This window comes from Gambusia affinis, linkage group LG07, assembly GCF_019740435.1.
Source record: "Gambusia affinis linkage group LG07, SWU_Gaff_1.0, whole genome shotgun sequence".
In the NCBI taxonomy this organism is placed as follows: domain Eukaryota; kingdom Metazoa; phylum Chordata; class Actinopteri; order Cyprinodontiformes; family Poeciliidae; genus Gambusia; species Gambusia affinis.
Window position 1 is genome coordinate 17,261,912 of NC_057874.1, and position 21,893 is coordinate 17,283,804.

Here is a 21,893-nt window from a genome sequence, read left to right on the forward strand (position 1 = left end):
TAAATTATTGATTTAAATATTTACTGACAATAAAGCAGAAAATTAAAAAAAAATCTTAAATTTACCAGCTTTTTTTATGTTTCTTCTGGTGTTTTAACTATTATATTTGATGATGAGCTCCAGGTTTTAGAGACTGCAACAACGTTTGCCATCACTCTGATCTTTAGCTCCTTCCACTCTGGCTAGGCTAATCTATAAAATTAATATTACTTTGAGTCAGAAGGGACATGTTGGATAAATTAAAAAGTTGCTTTAAACATAGAGCCGCCACAGAAATAATTAGCTTTGGGTTTTAACTGCATCTCAGAACAAGCAACAGCTCTGTAAAACACTGACCCAAGCCAATAAACTATTACAACAAAACTCTTCCTGTTTTATGTAGTTACACATTTATGTGCTTTTGATTTAAGATTTCTGTTACCATCCAGTCCCATGTTGAAATTGTACCCATTTGAGCAAACATTCTTATGCTGTTTTAAAACTCCATTTCACGACTTGTACCTGTCTTTTTAGACTATGTTGCCAATAAAGGTACATCAATTTTGTGCCTTCTTCAAGTGTTGTGAAGATCACTGGTTGATGAGCTAAGGGATACATAAAAAAAAATTAAACACAAAGAAACATCAATTTGTTGTCAAATCCAGCACCAGCACACTGTAAAAATACTGGTTAAACAGCTCTGAAGTAACCTCATCAAGCAACTAGGAGCAGCAACTTAAATCAGCTACAGGATTTTAAATATTCATTGAAGCTAAGGTTAAGAAAAATAAAGAAAAATAATCCAAAGACTCAAAATCGGACAACATTCAGCAACAATTAGAAAAGGACGATGATACAAAATAATAAAAAGCTTTCAAGTTTATAAAGAAATATAGGTTATTATTTCCATGTCATTTCAGTCACAGCGACTCTAGTAATTATTTGTAGTAAACATTACGTTCCTCACATTTCACAGATTTAGCGTAGTACATGTTGGCCTCAAAACCCTGTTTTACTTGATGGATAACTTCTAGGAGTACTGAAACATTTTTACAGTGTGTTTATGGAGTATTTTCAAGTAAGCCGTGCGACAGCTCCTTATACAAATGGCTTATTCAAAACCTGTTCACAAAATGCATGTTTTTGATGCCACATTGCACCTCCATCTTAGTGCCACTATTCTTTTGTCTGATACTCCTGCAACATAACTCTGACTATCCTGCAAACACATCAGCTTTGTTGCTCCATGTCATGCATCCCACACTTGCTGGTACCCTTGGTAAAGATGTTTTAAAAGCTCTTATTGCAGTAGCATAATCTCACATTAAAATGGGAAGACATTCACTCTGAGTTGAAAAAAAATCAGTCTGAAGAAATATATATTTTTACCAAACACTGGTGCCGCACTAATTCACACCTCTGTTTTTATTACTTTCTTGCCAGCCCCTCCTGCTACTAAGACAGCGTTTAGTCTTCTCTCTTAAGATTTCGCAAGTTTAGAGGATACAAAGTCCATTCCTCTTTGCACAAAAATCTTCTGGTCACCCTTTTCCCTGGGTCTTGCTTTATACTGTTTTCTCCTCAGCTCATGGCTCATGCAGAATCTCTGTACAGTTTTGGTAATTCAGTCTGTGTCTGGTGAACCATGTTTGTATTTGATGAGGCCATTGTGCTACTAAAGACCCAATAAAATACAACAAAATACTGTTAGGTGAAGTCTACCATTTCAAGTAGCACTCTAACAAGGTTCTCAAAACTTGTGGAACGGAAACAGCCCAGTAGCAACACAGATCATCCACCGTACTTAACGGAAGACATGATGATCTTTTCCAGATATTCATGACTTGTTCTCTGAGTCCCACCAGGCCCACCTTGAGTGTTTGATACCAAAAGCTCAGTCAAGGTTTAATCTGACTCCAGCACACAATTCCAGTTAAAGTCCCAGTAGAGTTTAGTAGACGCTATATATTGTAGATCACATATAATGGCTTTTGTACTGACTTCGTGACCCTGGAGTGCCACTTTTTACTGTAGCAGTGCACTACAAATCTCTCTTGCAGGGAGGTTTGTCATCTTGTACTTTCTTTTAAAAGCTACAAAGTACAGAAAATCTACTTTTTTAAATGACATATTGTCTTCTCCTTCTATCTGAGGAACTAGGACAAATGGGATTTGTGCCAAATTTGTAAACCAGAAAACAGGAAGTTTCATAGTTATCAGAGAAAAAAAAAGTAAAACATACTTTTAAATCAAAATTTTATAAGAACTGTCTGGGTATCAATAAGTGTGGCACTGGTCATCTTCATAGAAAACATTTTTCCCTCAAACAAATAAACTTACAACATATAAAAGTAATATTTTTTTCCAAATTTAGTGTGAGATTATGCTGCTTTATCACAATATAGTTTAAGGCTTTTCATACATCTTCATTAGGGTAAACAAAAGGGGTTTAGGGTGCTGTAAAATGGAAAAATCTATACATTACTTGCCTTAAGGGATATAAGTGGGTAAACAGCACAGTGTCAACACTGTGGTGTTTATGCTTTTTGAATTGAATAAAATAAAGGGAAAACAATTATCCCATTTAGTCATAACCCCGCCCCCCTTGAAATGCTTCTCTTTGCTTGACTAACCGCTCATCCCTCACCCTCATCCTTTTGTCTCAGAAAACGCAGGCCGCTTAGTCACGCCTGCCAAAAAGCTGGAGGAAACAATTCGCCTGGCGGAGTTAGTCATAGAGGTCCTCCAGCAGAACCAGGAACACCATGCGGAGGTGAGTGAGAACCCTCTCCTCCTCCTATCCTCAAAGCACTTCCCCCTCTTTACTCCTCACTCTTATCCCACTCGTCCCACTTCAGAGAGTTAGTGTCATAATAGTCAGCCAGCTATAAATAAAGCTGCTTTCATCTATGGGTAGCAAAAAATAAAAAAATAAAAATCCTGCATAAATTTAATAGAGGAAAGCTTTAATTAACATTGAACAGACTAAGACTAAAAGAATCATAGCTTAAGTTTAGATGTACTGTAGATAAGTCATATATATATATATATATCTATATATCTATATATATATAGATATATAGATATATATATATATCTATATATATATTGCTGCTCAGTAATTATAGTAGGTGACAAAAAATTTGACAAAAATATATATTTTTTTGCTTTTGAATATGCCAATTATAGTGCTCTAGCTGTTTATGGTATCTTTTTAAAGACAAAAAGATATAATTATTAATACTAATGTTTACATTACATTACATGTTTACAGAGCTTTTTGTTTACCAATTTTTCTGCAAAAAACATATTTTTAGATTTGATCTCTTTATGTTTCAGGTTTTCAGAAATATTTGTTACCTTTTGTATTTTTGGTATTGTGGATTTAGGCTACTAATATTATGCTGTGAGGATTTTATGAAAACTAAATATATTTAATAAATGAGTACTTCTGAGAACAAGCTTAAATTTGTGGGCCCGTCTTACCAGCTGATGGCTGTAGAATGACAAATTGTTGCATTTGAGTTGCACATGCTTTGTCCTTGTTCATCATAAACACTGATTATTATTCCACAAATTACATACAATAAAGATTAGCATAATAGTTTGTCTTTGCTAGAGGTAGTTTTAATCTGACAAGCAAAAATATTTGAAAAATACACAGTTAATTATAAATTGCAGTATTTCTCAATGTAATTTTTAAGCATAAGATAAATATTATTGCTTTAAAACATTGAACAAGCTATATTATTGTTCAACTTTTTCTTCTAAAATATTCTGCTGGAGAACAACATGACTATGTGTAGCTGTGTAGATCTGCAGGTGATCCAGAATGGTCTTAGAATATGCAGATAAAGCAGATTTATTGTATCTCTCTGAATATGCTTGACAGGCGGCAGTCACAAGTTCTGGAGATCAATCGGTACAGTATTTATATTTCTTTCTCCTCTTCAGTCCCCATCACAACCCCCTTGTATGGCATGAGCCACTATGGCAAGAGGCACATTTCAGGCAGAGATTGAACTCATAGCTGCTGTAGCTCTGGGTGGGTTTTTTAAGGCAAAGACATGAGAGCAAGCTTGTATAAAAATCTAAAAACTAGAAGCACATTAGCTTTCACAACATGATTGTGATCATTAAGCATGCTCATCAGGCCATAAAGAGGTTTCCTTTTTCTCCAAGCATGCCAAACCAGAAAATTTCCCAAAGTATGCTCCATATGAACCTTTGAAGTTTGATCCACCGTGAACATTTGTTCCCTCTCCATCTGACAATTGATTTCACAGTCCGCACTTGTTCAAGCATTTCTTTTCCAGCTTCTCCTCCTCCATCCCTTTCTGCTATCTGTTCTTAACATATAAAACCTTTTCAAACAAATGACTCAAAATACATTATTGTTCTGTACATCTTCCTGTGTTTTTACTGTCTAATGATTGGTGACTGTCCGAGCAGGGAAAAGAGGTATGTAGCCAAGCTGAATGAGAGCCCCTCCCCCATAATGCTCTGTGCATGTCAAAGCAGATGATTCCACATATCGTACCCCCTCAGCATCAGTACACCCCCCCTGGACTGGTCCTTTAACACTGTTTGACTGATACAGGATTGCAGTCTTTGTGCCTGAACTCCCAGTATGACATAGACTTCTCAGAGTCCTGTTTGCGTCTCTCAACCACTATCAAAGGCTGGAGGCTGCACTACCTTTCAGCGTTTACCTCTCCCTAGCCTGACAAAAATTTGACCATCCTCTCATTCAACTTTCATGAGAGTATTTTTCCTTGACTGTGGTGGAGAAAGGCTTGTTTGCTACCTTTTTTATTTCTAACAATAGAGCTTTCATGCTTTTTTTAATTCTAGGAATGGGCAGGTAAGTTGGTGGGTAAGTGGGTCTGTCTGCCATTGTTATTCCAGGTGGTAATTTTACCTTTACAGTGAGATGTTAAAAGTAAAGCATGCAGAACAATTTGAAAGGATTAAGCTTCTGAATTTGGCAACATGTTATTCTGAATGATAAGCAAATAAACCAAGACTGCCAGCTAAGCAACTACTGTCAAAGGGTGAGGAGATTCTGATCATGCCAGAAAATTGTCATCTGAATCTCAAAGACTTTACTTAACTAATTGGAAAAGCCATTCTTCAAGTGGAGACATGCTGTGGGCTGCAGTCTTTGGTGTGCCTATATATAAAGATGTGCATGAGTCACATTCACATCTAGTGGGTTGTGAGATTGTTCCTGATGTGAATGGTGGACCCCCTCATTTTCTTAGCTTCAGAGAAAAGCATGCAGGGAGATCCACGTTTGCATGAGAAAAGCACTTTTGCCTTTGATACATAGAAGCCATCCTGAAGATAAGGCACATACAGTCCTTTGCACAGGTAGTCATACCTGTTGAACAACGTGACATTTTGTCACATTAAAACCACAAACTTGACTTATTTTACTGTCATTCTGTGACAGATCCAGAAGAAGTCGGACATGACTGTGAAGTGGAGGGGAAAGGATACATGGTTCTCTAATGTTTTTGCTATTAATCTGAAAGAGCATCCATTTGCATTCAGTGCCATTTTACTATGACACAACTTAAAAAGATCCAGAGTAACAAATTGTATTCAGAAGTTACCTCAATACTCAATACTGACTCGATGCAATTGTCAGAAATTAACTTGTATATACCAGGATTAGATTATAAAACAGTATCCTGAGCTTTTAACACTGTTTATGGCACTCCTGCTAACCTATCAAGCCATGGTCATCTGCATATGCTTACAGGCTGGGCAAGAGTAGCATGAATCGGAAAGCAGGCAAGAGTGGTAACACTGATGAAACTATTAATGTTAATGTGCAATATTCTATCAATCAGTCAAGTTAATTTGTACAGCACTTAAGCAACAAAGCAGTTGAAAGTGCTTGATATTATAAAAAAAACAAAATACAAAGTCATAAAAACAACACAAGGTTGTTTTCTTGCTTCAGGTTGCAGAATAACATGCAACCTCCAGCTGTTTACAAATCTTATTTTGATTAAGAGGCAAGAAGAAAGTCACTCTTGACAGAAATACAAAATTTGTTTGAGGTCCTCATACAAATTTTGCTTCAAGTTAAGTTTTACAATGCCTCAGATAAAGTCCAGACCTAACTCCAGGTAAAGAATATGTTACAAGGCTTGAAAAGTAGCTCTTTGTTGATCTGCCTAAGATTGAGCTATTTTGTGGAAAATGAGGGGAAATGTCAATCTGTCAAGACCCTAAAAGACTTACAGGCTCTATACTGGCTCTACCCAAACCTCTTCATAGCTTTATATAAAGCAAATGTTACACAACCTGTGTGTCTTTCCTTCCACTAATCAGGTCTGTACTACTTTGTGAATGGCGATTTGGAAAAATCTTGATAAGTGTGAGGTTATGACAAAATGTTTTCAAGTGGTGTTTCCACTTTTGCAAAGCACTGCTCACGCAACACAACTTTGCAAATCTGTCAAAAGTTTTAGCATCTATAAATTCCTACCAGTTACGTTGGAATTACTCATGCAATATGCAATGACAAGCATTCTCAACATAACACACATAAACCAACAGATTGAATGAGGGTTTAGTAAGGGAGGTCAACTTTTGTATGTTCATCTTCAGAAATGAGACAATAAATAAAACCACCTATTTTAAAAGATTGCTTTTCTTTAGGAGTACACATTGTTTGTTGTATTTAACTTTATATTGTTAACCGTTTAGTTAGTGATAGTATTTTAGTCAAGACTGCGTATAAAGCGTAAACTACTTTTGGCTAACATGTTTCTAGTTGCTTATTTGCTAATACCAGAACATTGGAATAAGTGAAAATAAGACTTGACAATGTTAGCTGTTGATAGAAACACAGCTATGTAAGGCTCTTTGCGAATATTGAGATAAAAGCTGTGTTTTTTCTATGTTCGATTAAGTACAAAAATAGGTAATCTACACATTTTCAAGTTTTCTTGAAAGCCTCAAATCAATGCATTTTGGGATTAATTCAGAAAAAAACAAAAAAAACAATGGTGCTGGTCAGTGTGCACCAGGTGGCACCTTTAAATTTTCTTCTAAAATCTTTCAGTAGAGTGTAGAACTATTTTAAAGGTTCGCATCATATTTAACACATTGTTTAGTTATTTTTGAGAGAACAAGTGGACACTTTATTTAAGAATTGGCTTCCAATATTCATTTTAATGGTAAAGTAATTTCCCATTTAGTTAAAAAAATCTTCCCTAACTTTTACTAGATGACTGAACAGAAACATGATTTGAAGGGCTTCCAGATTTCATTATGTTCCTTTAAGCTTAACAAAAGTGCAGCAAAAAGCTGGAGAAGTTAGCTGAGCTGACAGTGAACAACCATGTTATGCCGAGCAAACCAGCTGCTGGATTTAGTTTCATATTTGAAGAAGAGAGATGAAAGAAGTGTCAGAGCTAAGCAAGAAAGCTCAATGAAGTCCCAATAATGTCAAGTTTAATCAGAGAATACACATATATTTTAACACACCTCTGGTGTTTTCACTTGAGAACCTTTGTTCCTCCTCCTTTAGCTCGTTCAGAGGCTGTATTCACCATGTTTCTCATCCTTCTGCTGTGTCTCTAGGCATTTGCATGGTGGACAGACCTTATGGTGGAGCATGCCGAAAACTTCCTGGCCCTCTATGGCGTCGACATGGATGCTGCCCTGGAGATCCAGTCACCTGAGAGCTGGGACAGCTTTCCTCTTTTCCAACTCCTCAATGATTTCCTGCGGACAGACTGTGAGCTCCAGCCTTTACTCATTTATCTTCAGACACTTTTATCTAAATTTAAGGTCCTAATACTCTTACATTGCATCTTATTTCCCCCGTCTTAGATTATCTGTGCAATGGAAAGTTCCACAAACACCTCCAGGATCTGTATGCTCCTCTGGTGGTTAGATATGTGGATCTGATGGAGTCCTCCATCGCACAGTCTATCCATAAGGGCTTTGAGAGGGAGTCCTGGGAGCCTGTTAAGTAAGGAGCCTGTGTCTTTATTGCAAGGCTGTAGGATGCTTGCACATGCGACGCTTTTATATTCAGACAACAGAATGACCGTGTGGAGGCTGAAAAATCTCAAAGAGCAGCTATAACGTTCCCTCTGACTTCCTGTAGGTTCACTGTTAAAGAATGAGCCAAGAGTGGGCTGAAAAACCTATTTTTTTCTTTGAAAGAAATAGGTTATTTATTTCTGGAAGTAGTCCTTGATTAATGCATGTGCCATTAGTCTTTTTTTTTTTTTTTTTCCAAGCACATTGGGATCAGAACAACATGTAATATTTCTGTTTTGTCTGTAAACTAATCTTCATAATATGTGCTTTCTTGGTCTGTTTTTTCTCTGTTATTTTTAATTTTTTTGCTGTGGCTTAAAAATGTTAAATGTTGCATTTTATCGCTTTACACCAAATATTATTAAATAAGATATTTTTACTTTTCCTTTCTTTTTCTTACTTTTACTACATCACATGTTTGTGTCCAGCTCTCTTGACTCATGGGTATTTCCGTATATTGTCTCTTTGATATTAGTTTATGCGTTCTACTGTGTTTCTTCCTTCTCCTATTTTCAGATTTTACTTTTATGATGAGTGTTACATGGCTTTTTAAAGCTCCCACACCACTGTTATGGATTCTTTTTTTTGTTTCTTTTTGTCTGTCTTTTCTGCAGGAGTTTAACAAGTAATCTGCCCAATGTGAATCTACCAAATGTGAACCTCCAAATTCCCAAAGTACCAAATCTGCCAGTGCCAGTAGCAGGACTATCAGTTAACCTTCCACAAATGCCTAGCTTTTCAACCCCGTCATGGATGGCTGCTATATATGACTCTGAGTGTGTATTCAACTAGTTCACTCTAGATTTGTAGAGCAAGCAGAGAGCGACTTGGTATGAAGATGACTTTTTTTCCCCCTCGATTATATTTCAACATGCATCAAATTCACAAAATGAAAAATTAAACCTGTTTTGCTTGATGTCAGTTCTTTTCGATAAAGTTCATGTTCATGCCAAGGTACCTCTGAGTTAGAGTAGATGGGATTCTGCTTCCTGAAATGAGAGGCTGCAAGGCTCTCATTTGTCTCAACATGCATGCTGCTGAGCTGAGGCGTGGAGATAAAGATGAAAACAAAAAGAAACATGTAGATGGCAGCACTGTCCACAATTACCACACTTAGTTAAGATTAATTAGGCCTTAAAAATTTTTATCTTTTATTGCAGTTGCATATGCTGAATATGAGCTCATTTACTTAGTGGGGGCAAAGTATTTCTATATGAGTTGCATTTTTTTACATTAAGTGATATATATCATATTTTTGACAAAGCCCTGCACAATTGCTTTGTGCCAAAAAGAAGGTGCTTACTCTTCATATTTTATGAAGCTGGAGAATGCAGAAGGATTTTTGACCATTCCTCAATAGATGAAAAAAATTCCTCTCATAGTGTCTTCACTCTGCTCATTCCAAAGATTTTTTGTTTGCAGAGATTAAAAAAATATGAGAATATGTTTGTAGAGATATAAAAAGGGATTTTTTTTTTCTGTTGAACCTATTCTGTGTTTATTTGCACATGTATTATGGATAATTATCCTGTTGAAAGCCCCAGGGGTGAGTCATTTTCATAACTCTGGCAGAGAAAACATTCTATTTTTTAAGTGTCCTGGTGCTTTCCAGCATCCCTTATTTTCCACTGTTTGTTGCCAGAAAGCTCAAACTCACCTAATGTAAACATATACTTCATGTGTAACCCTAGCATAAAACTTACATTTTAAAGTTTGTGGTGAAAGAATAAAAACTATTTTTTTCCTTCCTGACATGTTACTGCCATCAAGCCAGACTTCTGATTTTTTGTGTTTGTTTTACTTTTCTAACAATTCTCTTTGCGTGGTGGACAGTTGAATTCAGTATTGTGGCAAGATGAACAGTTAGGATTGTTTGTTATTTTTGTAAGTACTTTTGAAATATCTATTTTGTTAAGCAAAACAAAATAACTGTTTCTTTGTGGGGGATTTTTTTAGCCCGCTGAGTAACTAGACCCAAATCAAAGGTTGGACTTTTCTACATTTATCAGCTGCAACAAAAGATAATTTTTTTAAGGTTACGTTTCTTTATAGATCTTTAGCAATGTGTCTATATGTGGAGGATGCTGTAAATTCAGGATTTATAATGAGTGCAGAAACAAAGATACCAAAGACAATAAGTCTAAATCTCCACTCTACAAATAACATTTCTCCTCTAAAATGACATCCACAGACATTCCCCCCTAAAGACTGCTACAACATGGCTCATGGGCTGCTATGTAAAAAATTAAGCAGGTGCACAATTTATAAAACTAAAAGGTGTATTTAATTAAAACAAAAGTACTATCCACTGCAGCCAGTTAAGACAGGTTGTAGCAAAAACAGGGGCACATCTGGGATGCAGAGGAGCATAATAGCAATGCTCAGCAACATGGCCGTAGGTCCATCTCTGACCTTTACCATCTGCTAGTGGTCTGATTGGGATGAAGCGACTTAGCCATCGATTGGAGATGATATAGCAGAGAGGCTCTGAGCCAAGAGTTCAAACCTCTCCGTTTTATCACATCTCCCTCTCGCCTCAAAACGGTCCCTGATTCCCAATCAGTTCTGCTCCAGAACAGAAAGGTCTGCATGGTTTGTTTCAGGGGCATCAATAGTCCAGGGTAATGGATGTTGAGAGAGGGCCTCTAATAAGTACAACTCCATTTTTTTTTTTTTTTTTTACAATTTCTTGCCCTCTCTCACATCTACATTTCCCTTCCTCTATGTCTTACAGTGTTAACAGCGGCTGTTTCTGCAGTGATTTTACCTGCATGTTACCTCTCATATATCAATCAATAATCATGCTCTACAGTGTGGTTATTGATTTGTTGCCGTAAACCCTACCCACACCTTTTCAGCCATACACTGACTGTCCAAACACACCTGAGCCGGCAGAAGGTGACATAGACATCTGGATGGAGCAGTCGGTGTATGGTGAGAGTAAAATCTTTGGATGTACAGGAACAGCATCCTCCTCTGCACCTGCCACAACAAATCCCCTTCCGCTTGTCAGTTTTAGAGCCGCTTGCTGCAGCAGCGCGTCCTTTACCTTCTGACTGATGTGTGTTTGGCTTGATGGCAGTAACGGCTCCGGGACATCAGAGGATCTCTTCTGGAAGCTGGACGCCCTTCAGACTTTCATCAGAGACTTGCACTGGCCGGAGGATGAGTTTGCCAAACACCTCGAGAACCGAATCAGGCTCATGTCGAGCAACATGATAGAGAACTGCGTCAAGAGGTAAGGAGACTTGCAATGCTTTATAAATATGTGCTTTTTCATTTAACAGCGAAAGTGTGAGTTTTATTGGGATTTAATGGGATGAGACGACAAAAAAGTTCACAAGTTCACAATAATGAAGTGAAACCAAAAGTTATGCATAATTTCTGGACATTTTTTGGCATTTCTATTTGATCTCCCTTTGCAGAGAGAGTGTAAAATCAACTTTTGCTGTAGGTCTGATACTAGCTTTGTACTTTCTTTGCAAATTAGCTTTAATGATTATTTTCCTTCATCTTAGATAATCCCATGAGACGCCTTGCTTTGATTGAGAAACAGTTTAATTGAGCTTTGGTGAAAAAAACAGCCAAAGTCAAACAAGTTGTCACTGACTGCTGAAATATGCCGAGAGCTAAAGCCACAGGAGTTCTCTAAGGGTAGTATTACTCCCTATGTTCGTTCAGCCATGTCTGAAGTTATAATCTGACAGACAAAAAAAGTCAAATGGCACCAAAAAAAACAACAACAAAAAAACAAACAAACATGAATGATGATGATACAAAAGCATAGAAAATGAAGAAATACAGAAAATACCACAGTAAGAATCACTAAAGTTCAGGCAGATTGGCTGGAGAGCACCTGTGAATAACAATTCCTAGACTTGCCATAGATTCTTGTTCACATTGAGGTCTGGACTTTGACTGGGCTATTCTAACACATTAATCTGCATTGCTCTAAACAATTCAGTTGTAACTCTTATTGTATATTTGTGGTCACATAAAATCTATATAAAATTCTTGAAATAGAAGTTTGTGGTTGTAATGTGACAGAATGGAAAAGTGCTAAAGGGATTTAAACATATTTGCAAGGCACTGAGTTATACACATCAGTTGTTCACATCAATAATCAAGTACATTGTATTTTGCTTGCATTTCAGGACCAGGATGGCATTTGAGTCCAAGCTGACAAAGAGTAGTAAGTCCACAGACTTCCGTATTTCTCCATCTTTATGCACCATGTTCAATGTGATGGTGGACGCCAAGGACCAATCAGCCAAACTATGTGCCATGGAGATGGGCCAAGAGGTAAAACCTCCCACTGATATATTCATGAGATGTTCAAGAGTCATGTTCTATGTTCTGAGTCCCCTTTCATACATATATATATATGTTTTTATTATTTGTATTTTATTTTATGTAGAAACAATTACACTCCCAGATAGATGAATTGATTGAGGAGAGTGTGAAGGACATGATCCAACTTCTGGTTGCAAAGGTAAAGAATTCATTTATTATTTTGTAAACAATGTGAACATATAGAAAAACTAAGAAAGTTGAAAAAAAAATGCGTTTAAATGTTCTCTTTTTGTTTGTCAGTTTGTGGCTATTCTCGAGGGAGTGTTGGCCAAAATTTCCAGATATGATGAAGGAACCCTTTTTTCTTCTTTCCTCTCTTTCACGGTGAGATGAGGCTTTATCCCCAACACTTCAAACTGTTTTACTCCCCACAAAGAATAACATTGAAAACATAAACGCCTGATTTTATTTTGCAAGATAAAAACAACACATATTAGATGCAAGAAGTTATGTCCAACATGTAGTGAATAAACTATTTTCTGCTCTGAAGTGTAAAGTGTAACAAAAATTGTTAGTTTTTTTAAGTGTTGTTTTGAAACTGGATACATCAAATATAATGTGGAAAATCAAGCAGCGAACCAAATCAGGAAATTATTTCACAAGTAATGAAGCCGCCATAGAAGTAAATTAAAAGCTGTTCCGTGTTCAGTTGAATTTAGATGGGGTTATTTGGACCCCACAAGCTTTTAAGAATTTTTTTTTTCTGTGGTTTTGGGAACTGACGGTCTGACGGCAAGAGAGAATGCAGATAAACCATAACACAAAGCTAAGAAAAACTAAAAGTCTAGGAAAGACTGTTTAGCAAAACTACTTGGGAAGTATTTGTTTGGGAAAATGCACAAAGTGATGGACTGTATGTAGGAAAGAGACATATCTAAACAGAAACAGAGTGTCTAAAGTATTTTTGATTGGGGAAAAAATGTTTACAAACAAATTATCCACAAACCTAATTTTAGCAGTAGCCCTGGCAGGAAGTTCAATCAAGAATAAAGACAAACGTAGCAATGTCTTCAGGAAAGATTTAAAAAAGTCACACAATTCTTCCTTCTAGTTTTGTCAATTGAACAAACTGACTCTGTCATCAATTGCTAACTTCTGGAAAAACCCCACAGGTGTTATCATGTATGTAAATGAGACCAAGTGCAAATTTTCTGCAAATCATCCAACACTTAAAATAAGATTTATTGCCTTTTGCGCCTTTGGACGTGTAAGATATTTGTAGGATCTCTGGTATTTGTTGTTAGAGAACGGAGGGGTTGTTAAACCATAGTTCTCAAACTAGTGCAACACAAATGATAATGTCAACATTCTCTAGTAGTGTCTGACACATTTTGTTCTTATTTCAGGTGAAAGCTGCCTCAAAATATGTGGATGTACCTGTAAGTTCAGTAGCATCACCGTTTTATGTTTATAAGTTTATGTTGTTGCTGCCTCTCTGAAACCGTCCAGTGGCACCCGTTGTGTTCCAGTGTGGAGTCGTCTGCTGCGTCATGACAGTGCTGTGCCTCTGTTTTCACAGAAACCTGGGATGGACGTGGCAGATGGCTACGTGACCTTTATGCGCCACTCTCAGGACATGCTCCGTGAAAAGGTCAATGAGGAGGTGTATATAGAAAGGTTATTTGATGTAAGTAAGATGCCGTCTCCTCCTCTTAGTAAAGGGAGGGACCTACCAAAATGTGGCAAAACAACAGGGCAGAGAGGGATAAGTCCCATTTTGAGACCAGTAAGTGTGCTTCGGCCTGGTGGAAGAGGCTTTTCTGATCCTCTCTTCCTCTCTTCTCTACTTCTTTCTCTATTTCTGTCTCTTTTCTCTGTAAATCACAGCTGCCCTCTGCATTCTGATGTGCATTGCCACAGTGCTTTTGGGCCTTTGTGTATTTAAAAAAAAAACAAAAAAAACTTTACTTACAAAGAGTCCATAAAAGCATCGTCTAAAAAAGGATTATCTGAAGCAGTGCTCTCTGTGGAAAAGAACAAAAAACAGAACTCTCTTTAGTGCTCTAATGTCAGAACGCCAACTAATAGATAAGATTTTCTTTCACTCCAACACTCCCAGGTTTCAAACATTATGGCACGAATTATATAAGGTGACACTGCAGGGTGTCTCACATAATGGTGGCCTATTCAGAGGCTAACACATCTGACAGCCGTTATCTGTCAGAGCAATGGTTCCCAACCCGAGGCTCCAAATATATTATATAAATGGTCATTAAAGCAGGAAATACAAGAGAAAGGAATGCAGGGTACTAGTGAGTCCCAGTCTGATGGTTTATAGAAATCAGTGCCAAGTATAATACATGTCTAAAAACTCAGTAGCTTTAAAGTGCAGTAAAATCTCTACATTTTGTGAATTTTATATTTGTGCTGCAATCACCCAGATTACTCTACCATAACATTTCTAATCCTGTCATCTCTGGACAGCACATTTTAATCTTCTGCTGTCCAGATAATGCAGCACTTAAATCGATAGCTTATAGCTTCTTGATTTATTTCCAAACATAAAAGTGAAAGCTAACATGCAGTGGCTTTTTACCATTAACAAGGATCAGATCTAAATTTATTTCACTCGGGTTGAAATAAAAAAAAAAACAATTACTTGGTCTTTGCCAGCTTTTTTGTATCAGTTTAGTTGGTTTATGTTTTCTTAGTTTACATAACTTCTTGCAATCCCAGACGTTGCTCTTACTCAAATATTTTAATGTTCCTGTAATCAAAAAACAAAATAAGTGTTAATAAATTCATTTGTAGTCATTATCAAACTTAAAGAGTTCTTTCATAAAATCTTGTCTTTTAAAAACACATTCCTTCATAAAATCTTGTTTTTTGAAAACACATCAGCAAACAAAATTGTCATCAATTAAAGACAACATATGTGGTGTCATACTGATGTGCTTGATCCATTTTTTAAGACAACTCATTAATAATTTGGCTTGAAACATATTTCAGTGCAGTTCCTGTTAATGGTTTGTGAAAAAACATGAGGAAAATGTTGTTCTTCTTGATGAATTTAGCATTTTTCTCTATGAAACATTGGTAGCTATCTCATGACCCTGGGAGGCGAGGAGATACATCAGTTTACACAGTAAATGTACACTAGTTGTTTTTTAAGGAAAACGCAGATTCATTAAGATGTACATCTTCTACAGCACATGTATATAAACTATATACACAAAAGTAAGGGTTTTTTTTTGTTAGCTGCACAAAATGTAGCTTTTAGTTGGGCATAATAACACTGTGTGTGTTGCTGACATAAAATCAAAAACTATATACCAACATCAGGTTTTGAGGTTAATCCAGGGGGCAACAGAGATAGATTTAAAAATGACTTTATTGGCATCCTGATCCAATTTATTATGTGGACAGAGACAGAGTGAATTATTAAGTACCCCTCATGCTTCCTCCAACTGTTACTGCAAAAAACATCAATGAAGACAATGAACTAATGAATAAAAGCATCTTATGCAACACAGAAAGTAAGATACACACTCTTGGTGAACTCCTGTTCGTCTCAAAATATTTGATTTGATATTTGATGCAGCCTTCCCCTGAATAAACATAATTTAAAGTTCAACAAAATAGTTTCCAGAGTTCTCTATTTTACATTTGTCAGCTCACTCTGAGCTGAAAACCCTCCTCTATGTTTTAGCAGCTGGCCTCTCACCTATTCACCGCCTGCAGGTTCCAAATGAATAAATTATGTGTACACAGAAAAACACACCTGTTGCTCCAAAGAGAAAACATTTCTATATGGAAGACCATATAGCATGCTTATGTGAATGTTTATTTTAAGAACCTGATCTGCTGAAAGAAGGTTCCAGATTTAAAATTCTGCAATATGCCCATCCACGCCCATAGACATGTTTATCAATTGGTATAATTACGTTTCAGAAACTGTGCTTTAAATATTTAAGTGTGTAGTTAATTCAGTCCGCCCTCTAGATGCTGCAGTCTTGTGCTTTGGCCATTCATCAGGATGCCTGGTGCAGTAAGGAGATGTCAGTCGGTTCTACATTTTTACTCTTTTTCTCTAAAACTATCTATGGAAATATTTTTTAGCATTTCCAGTTTATTGTGAATTTTATTGTTACATTATTTGGTATTTTTAATATTTTATAGTGCAGAATATCAAAACAATTGTTCTTTTAGTTGAGTACAGGTAGATGCAGTTTTCACAAACATTTTAGACCACTTTTTTATTTATATTTGTTTTTCAAAAGCTTCTTGCTATGATTCCATTAATGTTTTTTGTGATTGCTCTTTCCCTGATTTACAGTCCAAGCACCTGAATGTGGCAGCATGTCACGCTTAAAAAAAATAAGACAATCTAACGAATGGAGAACAAAAAGAAAATATGTCAGGCACAAATGCTAAAGCAGATGAAAAGTATCTGAAGGGCATGTCTTTAAAAAAAATATAGAAGAGCAAAGATATTCTTCATTCCACAGTCATTTGTCAAGATTTCAGCCAATATGGCATTTAAGAACGACCTTGTTGGTGTTAAAATACTCTGTTATGTCTGTCAGACTTGTTTACTTCATAAATTCAACTAAAGAAATAGGAATAAAGTGAGCCTTTGTGACAGGCTGCTGCTAACTAATAGTCTAAAGATCCAATTTAAACTTGACTCTTTGTAAGGTTGTCTGTGGACAAAATGTTGGTTCTTCTATTAATGCCTGAATGATTCATAGGTCAGAGTTAAGCGCCTTAATAAATAAAAAGGTCAGGTGCTGAACTAAACAGGAAAAAACAGAGAGCTATTCAAGACAAACTGAAAGATTTTCAGAAAGCCGGAAGAAATATTGATCCTAAACACGTTATAAGATTACATGAAAGTCTGACTCCCTGGGAAAATATAAAGAGATTACTTTTTTCTTTTGTTTTGAAGAAATTGCCCCACTGGCCGCCAGCTGTGCTTTAAAATTAAACTAAGGCCATTTGAAATGGAACCCACACTCAGATTAAAGATTATAAAACAGAACAGACTTTTACTAGATACAGTGACTTGTAAAAGTTTTTATGCCTCTTAAATTATTTCACGATTTGACACACTATGGGCTCAAAGCTTAAGGTTTTTACAATGATGATTTATTGTTTTGGACCAACATAAAGCTGTACGCAGCTGGGAGAATCTGTTGGCAGGCCAAATACCGGCTGTGCACGCCACAACTCTGGCCTTCATGGAAGAGCAGCAAGAAGAACGACAAAAAAAATGACAAGAGCTTTCTTCTGCAGACCAGCCAAAAAGTTATGTTTTACTTTCACCTAACTAGAGCCTTCAATCTATCACAGCTGAAAAAACAAATAAACATCCCCTTAGCATGATAGTGTCACTGCCATGCAATACATTGTGATGGCACGTCACATTAAAACCTAATAAAATAAATCAAACTTTGCTGTTGTTATGTAACAAAATGTGGAGAAGGTTCAATGGAAACTCGCCACAAGCCGAATGAGTTGGGAACCAGTGTCTAGCAGAGAGAGCACTGTCTTAACAAACATAATCCTGACGGGATACATTGGCAGAAATGTGTCCTCCATGTGTGATTTTGGTTGACACATACTGCTGTGACGTGTGTGCTTCATGTCATTCAGTGACTGTTTGTACAGAGCGGCGTCTGCTCAGGTGTGTGACAGCTCTGTGGGTAGACACTTTTCTCTGTGAGGCAGTGGCGTGGACGTTTAATGTCTGACAGACGCTCAGAAGGCCCCCTTTGGTTTTCTATTTCTGTGTTGGCTGTAGAAGAAGGAGTCCTGTGCCAGACAAACTTGATAGTTTTTTCTTTTTCCTTTATTGTTTTTTGTTTTTGTCCTGGCACAAGGCATAAAGCTGTTGTGAAGTGGGTCTGCTTTTCGTCTTTGAGGTCCCCACGGGGTTACCATGTCTCTCTGTGTTTCATCACTGTTTTCTTTAAATGTGGCGTTTTACCCTTTGTGTCCTCTGTGTGGCCCCAGAGTGCTCTGAAGTCCCACCGAGCACTGTCATGTTGAGTCAAAAAATTTCTCTAAGCTGTGAACATGTCAGTTGTGGCAAATTTAAACTGCATGTTAACTAAGCTTTTCTGTTTTTTTGCTCCTCTTTCGAATTAGATGCATGCCTCTCGATTCATCTGCATGCACAGAAAAGTCATTCCTTGTTGCTGCAAAGGGTCTACTTTATCTGTCTTTCTTTCACTAATTTATTTCAATCCTTTTTAATCTCCTCTTTTCTGATTAACACCATTCCTGCTGCCTCCTTCTGTAAAGGAAAAAAAAAAAAGTGGCACTTATCTCTAGTGTTGCGTTGCGTTGTTTTATCACATTATGTTGGTTGGCATGATTTTTAGAGTCAAATAATCTTCCTGTGTACATCTTCTAGCATGACCCTCCTCCTCAGAGCTCTGCCTCATTTGCACATAGAGCAGCCTTCCTTAGCACGTATTCTGCGAGGTCTGCATGCACTGCACGCTCAACTCGACTGTGAAGTGGACAGGCATCTGCACCTGATCTAAACAAAACCTTCAGCTTAGCAAAAACATGCAACCTGACAACCTGTTAACTCCACACACTTCTAATTTGGGCCTTTCCGCTCCTGCATTCCTGCCTACTCACAGGTTTAAAGTTGATTTTTCTTAAAGGTATGATTTACTGTTTCTATCAGAGATGTGTGCTGTTCTCTGGGAAGCAATGAGCCGAAGCAAACCGCAGAAAAAAAAAAAGAAAAGCTCCAAGAAAACAGCACCCTTCTCCCCTCTGCCTGCTAACCATTTACTCACTCTCATCCTATTTTCTTTCGCTAATGAACTCCTATCACGAGTATAATTTCATTTCCCCCCGCAGTTGTTTCGTATCTGCTGTGTCGGGCGTTTCCACTTGAATAAATTATAAATAAAGGCTAAGTTGTTGCCCTCAGTAATAGATGGGCCTTGCAGATTTTTATTTTATTTTTTATTTTTTGCAAAATATTGAGTTCAACATTTTCTAGGAGTTCAAAAGGTAATTGCAGTTTAAAACACATAATTCTTTTAGTACTTTATGACTTGCTTTTGTTTTGCTAGCTCCCTCCAGCAGGTGCAGAATCAGTGAGCACCTTTAAGAAGCTCTTTCTGAGTCATCTGTGAGAGTTTCTTTGGAAAATAATGACTAGAACAACCAGTTTTATTTGCAGTAGCAGCTGATAGACAGTCTGGCTTTTTTGTAAGTTGTCTGCAGTTAGTGTAGGACATTCTTTACAGTTGTTGACAACCCTGGAAAAGATGCGAAGATCAGCTTTTAAATAAATATGTTTTTTATTGCAGCATTTTTATGTTCTTTTACTTCATATGACTAATCCTATATTAAGAAACATAATTCTTTTAAAATATCAGATTATGTATACACTATGAATACGTTTCACTGACGGTTTTTTTTTTCATCAGTAATATTTCACAAGGTGGGACCATAAAGCAGAGATTTATTTTTTTCAAATTGACTAGATTGATCAGCAGCCGGCACCTGCTGTTAAGCTTGTGTCTCACTGTTTTTCTACAAGATTGAAGAAAAATAAAGGCTAAGGAAGAAGGTTGATTTTATCTCTGGTGAAGCATTTTCCTCATGATTTGGATATCTGCAATGTAAATTACCCGATAATTACCTGCTTTCAGTTTTTCTGTTAGAGTCCTCCAGAACTGTATTTAAATTCTCCTGGCATTTCAAAGAGCTCATGATGCAATGGACTCTAGAGGCTTTGGAAGGTAAACAGGCCCTCAGCATCACAAATCCTCATCCATGCTTAACAAAGGGAATGGGATTCGTATACACATTTTCATCTTTTGGATCAAACCTGATCTACTAGGACTAATTGTTCTGGTGAGCTAAGTAGCTTTTAGCTAACTCCAAATGGTTTTGTTTGTGATGGTCAGAGAAAGTGAGTTGTTTCTTGGCATGCTTACCAATCCAACAGTTAGTATGGAAATAGTGTTTGGATACTTGGATAGTATATGGAGGTTGTAAATTCAAGATGCCATTCTTTGCTGCAGTTTCAACATACCAACCGGTTCTGGTTTGGTGGTTGTCTTTTCCTCTTGAAAATAAGTTTTTTATTTACTTTTTTTATTTTAATTTTTTGAAAACCTTAAAGTATCCGTAATACAAATGAAGGGACTCCACTGACAGAAAGCAGAAAGCTTTTTTATGGAGGTGTCCTCTAAAAATCTAAACTATCTGCTTTTCCATAAAAGAGATTTTAGTGTTCCTATAGTGAGATTTGAAGATGTCTTAACCTCCTTTACAGTACTGCTTATTGTGTGCTGTGGAAAGATACATTTGGGTTTTTGTCCAGCACTGTTTGCCACATTTCCTGTTTATAGATGTTTTAATTATGTTTTAATTATTGGTCTAACTGCAGAAAAGGGAGGGCTGCACAGTGGCACAGTTGGTAGAGCTGTTGCCTTGCAGCAAGAAGATCCTGGGTTTGATTCTCCTGGCCCGGGGTCTTTCTGCATTGAGTTTGCATGTATGCCTGGGTTCTCTCTGGGTTCTCCGGCTTCCTCCCACAGTCCAAAAACATGACTGTCAGGTTAATTAGGCTCTCTAAATTCTCCCTAGGTGTGAGTGTGTGTGTGAATGGTTGTGTGTCCTGTATGTCTTTGTGTTGCCCTGCGACAGACTGGCGACCTGTCCAGGGTGAACCCGCCTCTCGCCCGGAACGGAGCTGGAGATCAACACCAGCAACCCTCCTGACCCCATTAGGGATAAGGGTGAACAGAAAATGGATGGATGGATGGACTGTAGAAAAGGGCACATTTGGATGAGTGTCTTATTTCTTGACCCACAATGAGCAACTCACACCTGACCTACATAAATAGAATGTTCTCTATTTTTCCCATTTTGAAACTTTGCTAGGTTGCATAATATTCTGCAGCATGTCAGTGTAATTGAGTAATATGGTAAAAATGATTAATGAACCATTTCAAACTCTCTTTTAAACCTAAATAAAGTGAAGACCAAATTACTGACAGTTATTCAGTTGCATTTACTATAAAGGAATTATTAGGGAGGCTAATAAGTGTGCTACCAATGTTTTAAAAATTACGGTGGATTTTCTAAGTGAATTACCGTACTGAAATTAAATGTTTAAAGTGTTTTCATTATAAAATCATCATACTGCACTTAAAGTTCGCTATTCATATCCTTACTAGGGGTGTCAATAAGTGTAGGCGGCATTGTGACTGTATCATTTTCCAATGTTTTAGTTTCATAAATTTCATTGGTATTTGCTAAAATCTTCAGTTAAATAATTTTCAGTAGCTGCTCAATCAGACTTAAGATTCCATGAAAGAATCACTTTGATATTTTAAAAATGCACACATTTCTGAGCCGGATCATATATACCCTCCTCGACTTCTGTCTGTCTTATATCCGGGGCTGGATCCAGGGCTTAGTTTAGCATACATACATAAACAAGAAAATGGCCAATCTGTCTCCACCCAACAGTAACCAAATCCTCCAACTGGGCCGTAAGCTCTTATTGT

General features: G+C 37.0%; 1 protein-coding gene across 13 annotated transcripts in view; it reads left to right on the top strand.

Annotated features, from left to right (window-relative positions):
• The window catches only part of cadpsb (Ca2+-dependent activator protein for secretion b), an 89,936-nt gene that overhangs the window by 62,362 nt on the left and 5,681 nt on the right, over positions 1–21,893 (top strand). For 4 of the 13 annotated variants that reach the window (XM_044121239.1, XM_044121250.1, XM_044121242.1 and 1 more), the window contains 12 exons: positions 2,646–2,752; positions 3,872–3,901; positions 4,432–4,440; positions 7,582–7,738; positions 7,834–7,975; positions 8,664–8,825; positions 11,132–11,287; positions 12,204–12,351; positions 12,467–12,541; positions 12,643–12,726; positions 13,749–13,781; positions 13,922–14,029. In XM_044121239.1, coding sequence (XP_043977174.1) covers positions 2,646–2,752; positions 3,872–3,901; positions 4,432–4,440; positions 7,582–7,738; positions 7,834–7,975; positions 8,664–8,825; positions 11,132–11,287; positions 12,204–12,351; positions 12,467–12,541; positions 12,643–12,726; positions 13,749–13,781; positions 13,922–14,029 — 1,211 coding nt within the window. The remainder of the gene's footprint in view (positions 1–2,645; positions 2,753–3,871; positions 3,902–4,431; positions 4,441–7,581; positions 7,739–7,833; positions 7,976–8,663; positions 8,826–11,131; positions 11,288–12,203; positions 12,352–12,466; positions 12,542–12,642; positions 12,727–13,748; positions 13,782–13,921; positions 14,030–21,893) is intronic. The other 9 variants (XM_044121247.1, XM_044121248.1, XM_044121252.1 and 6 more) reach the window with 4 other exon arrangements.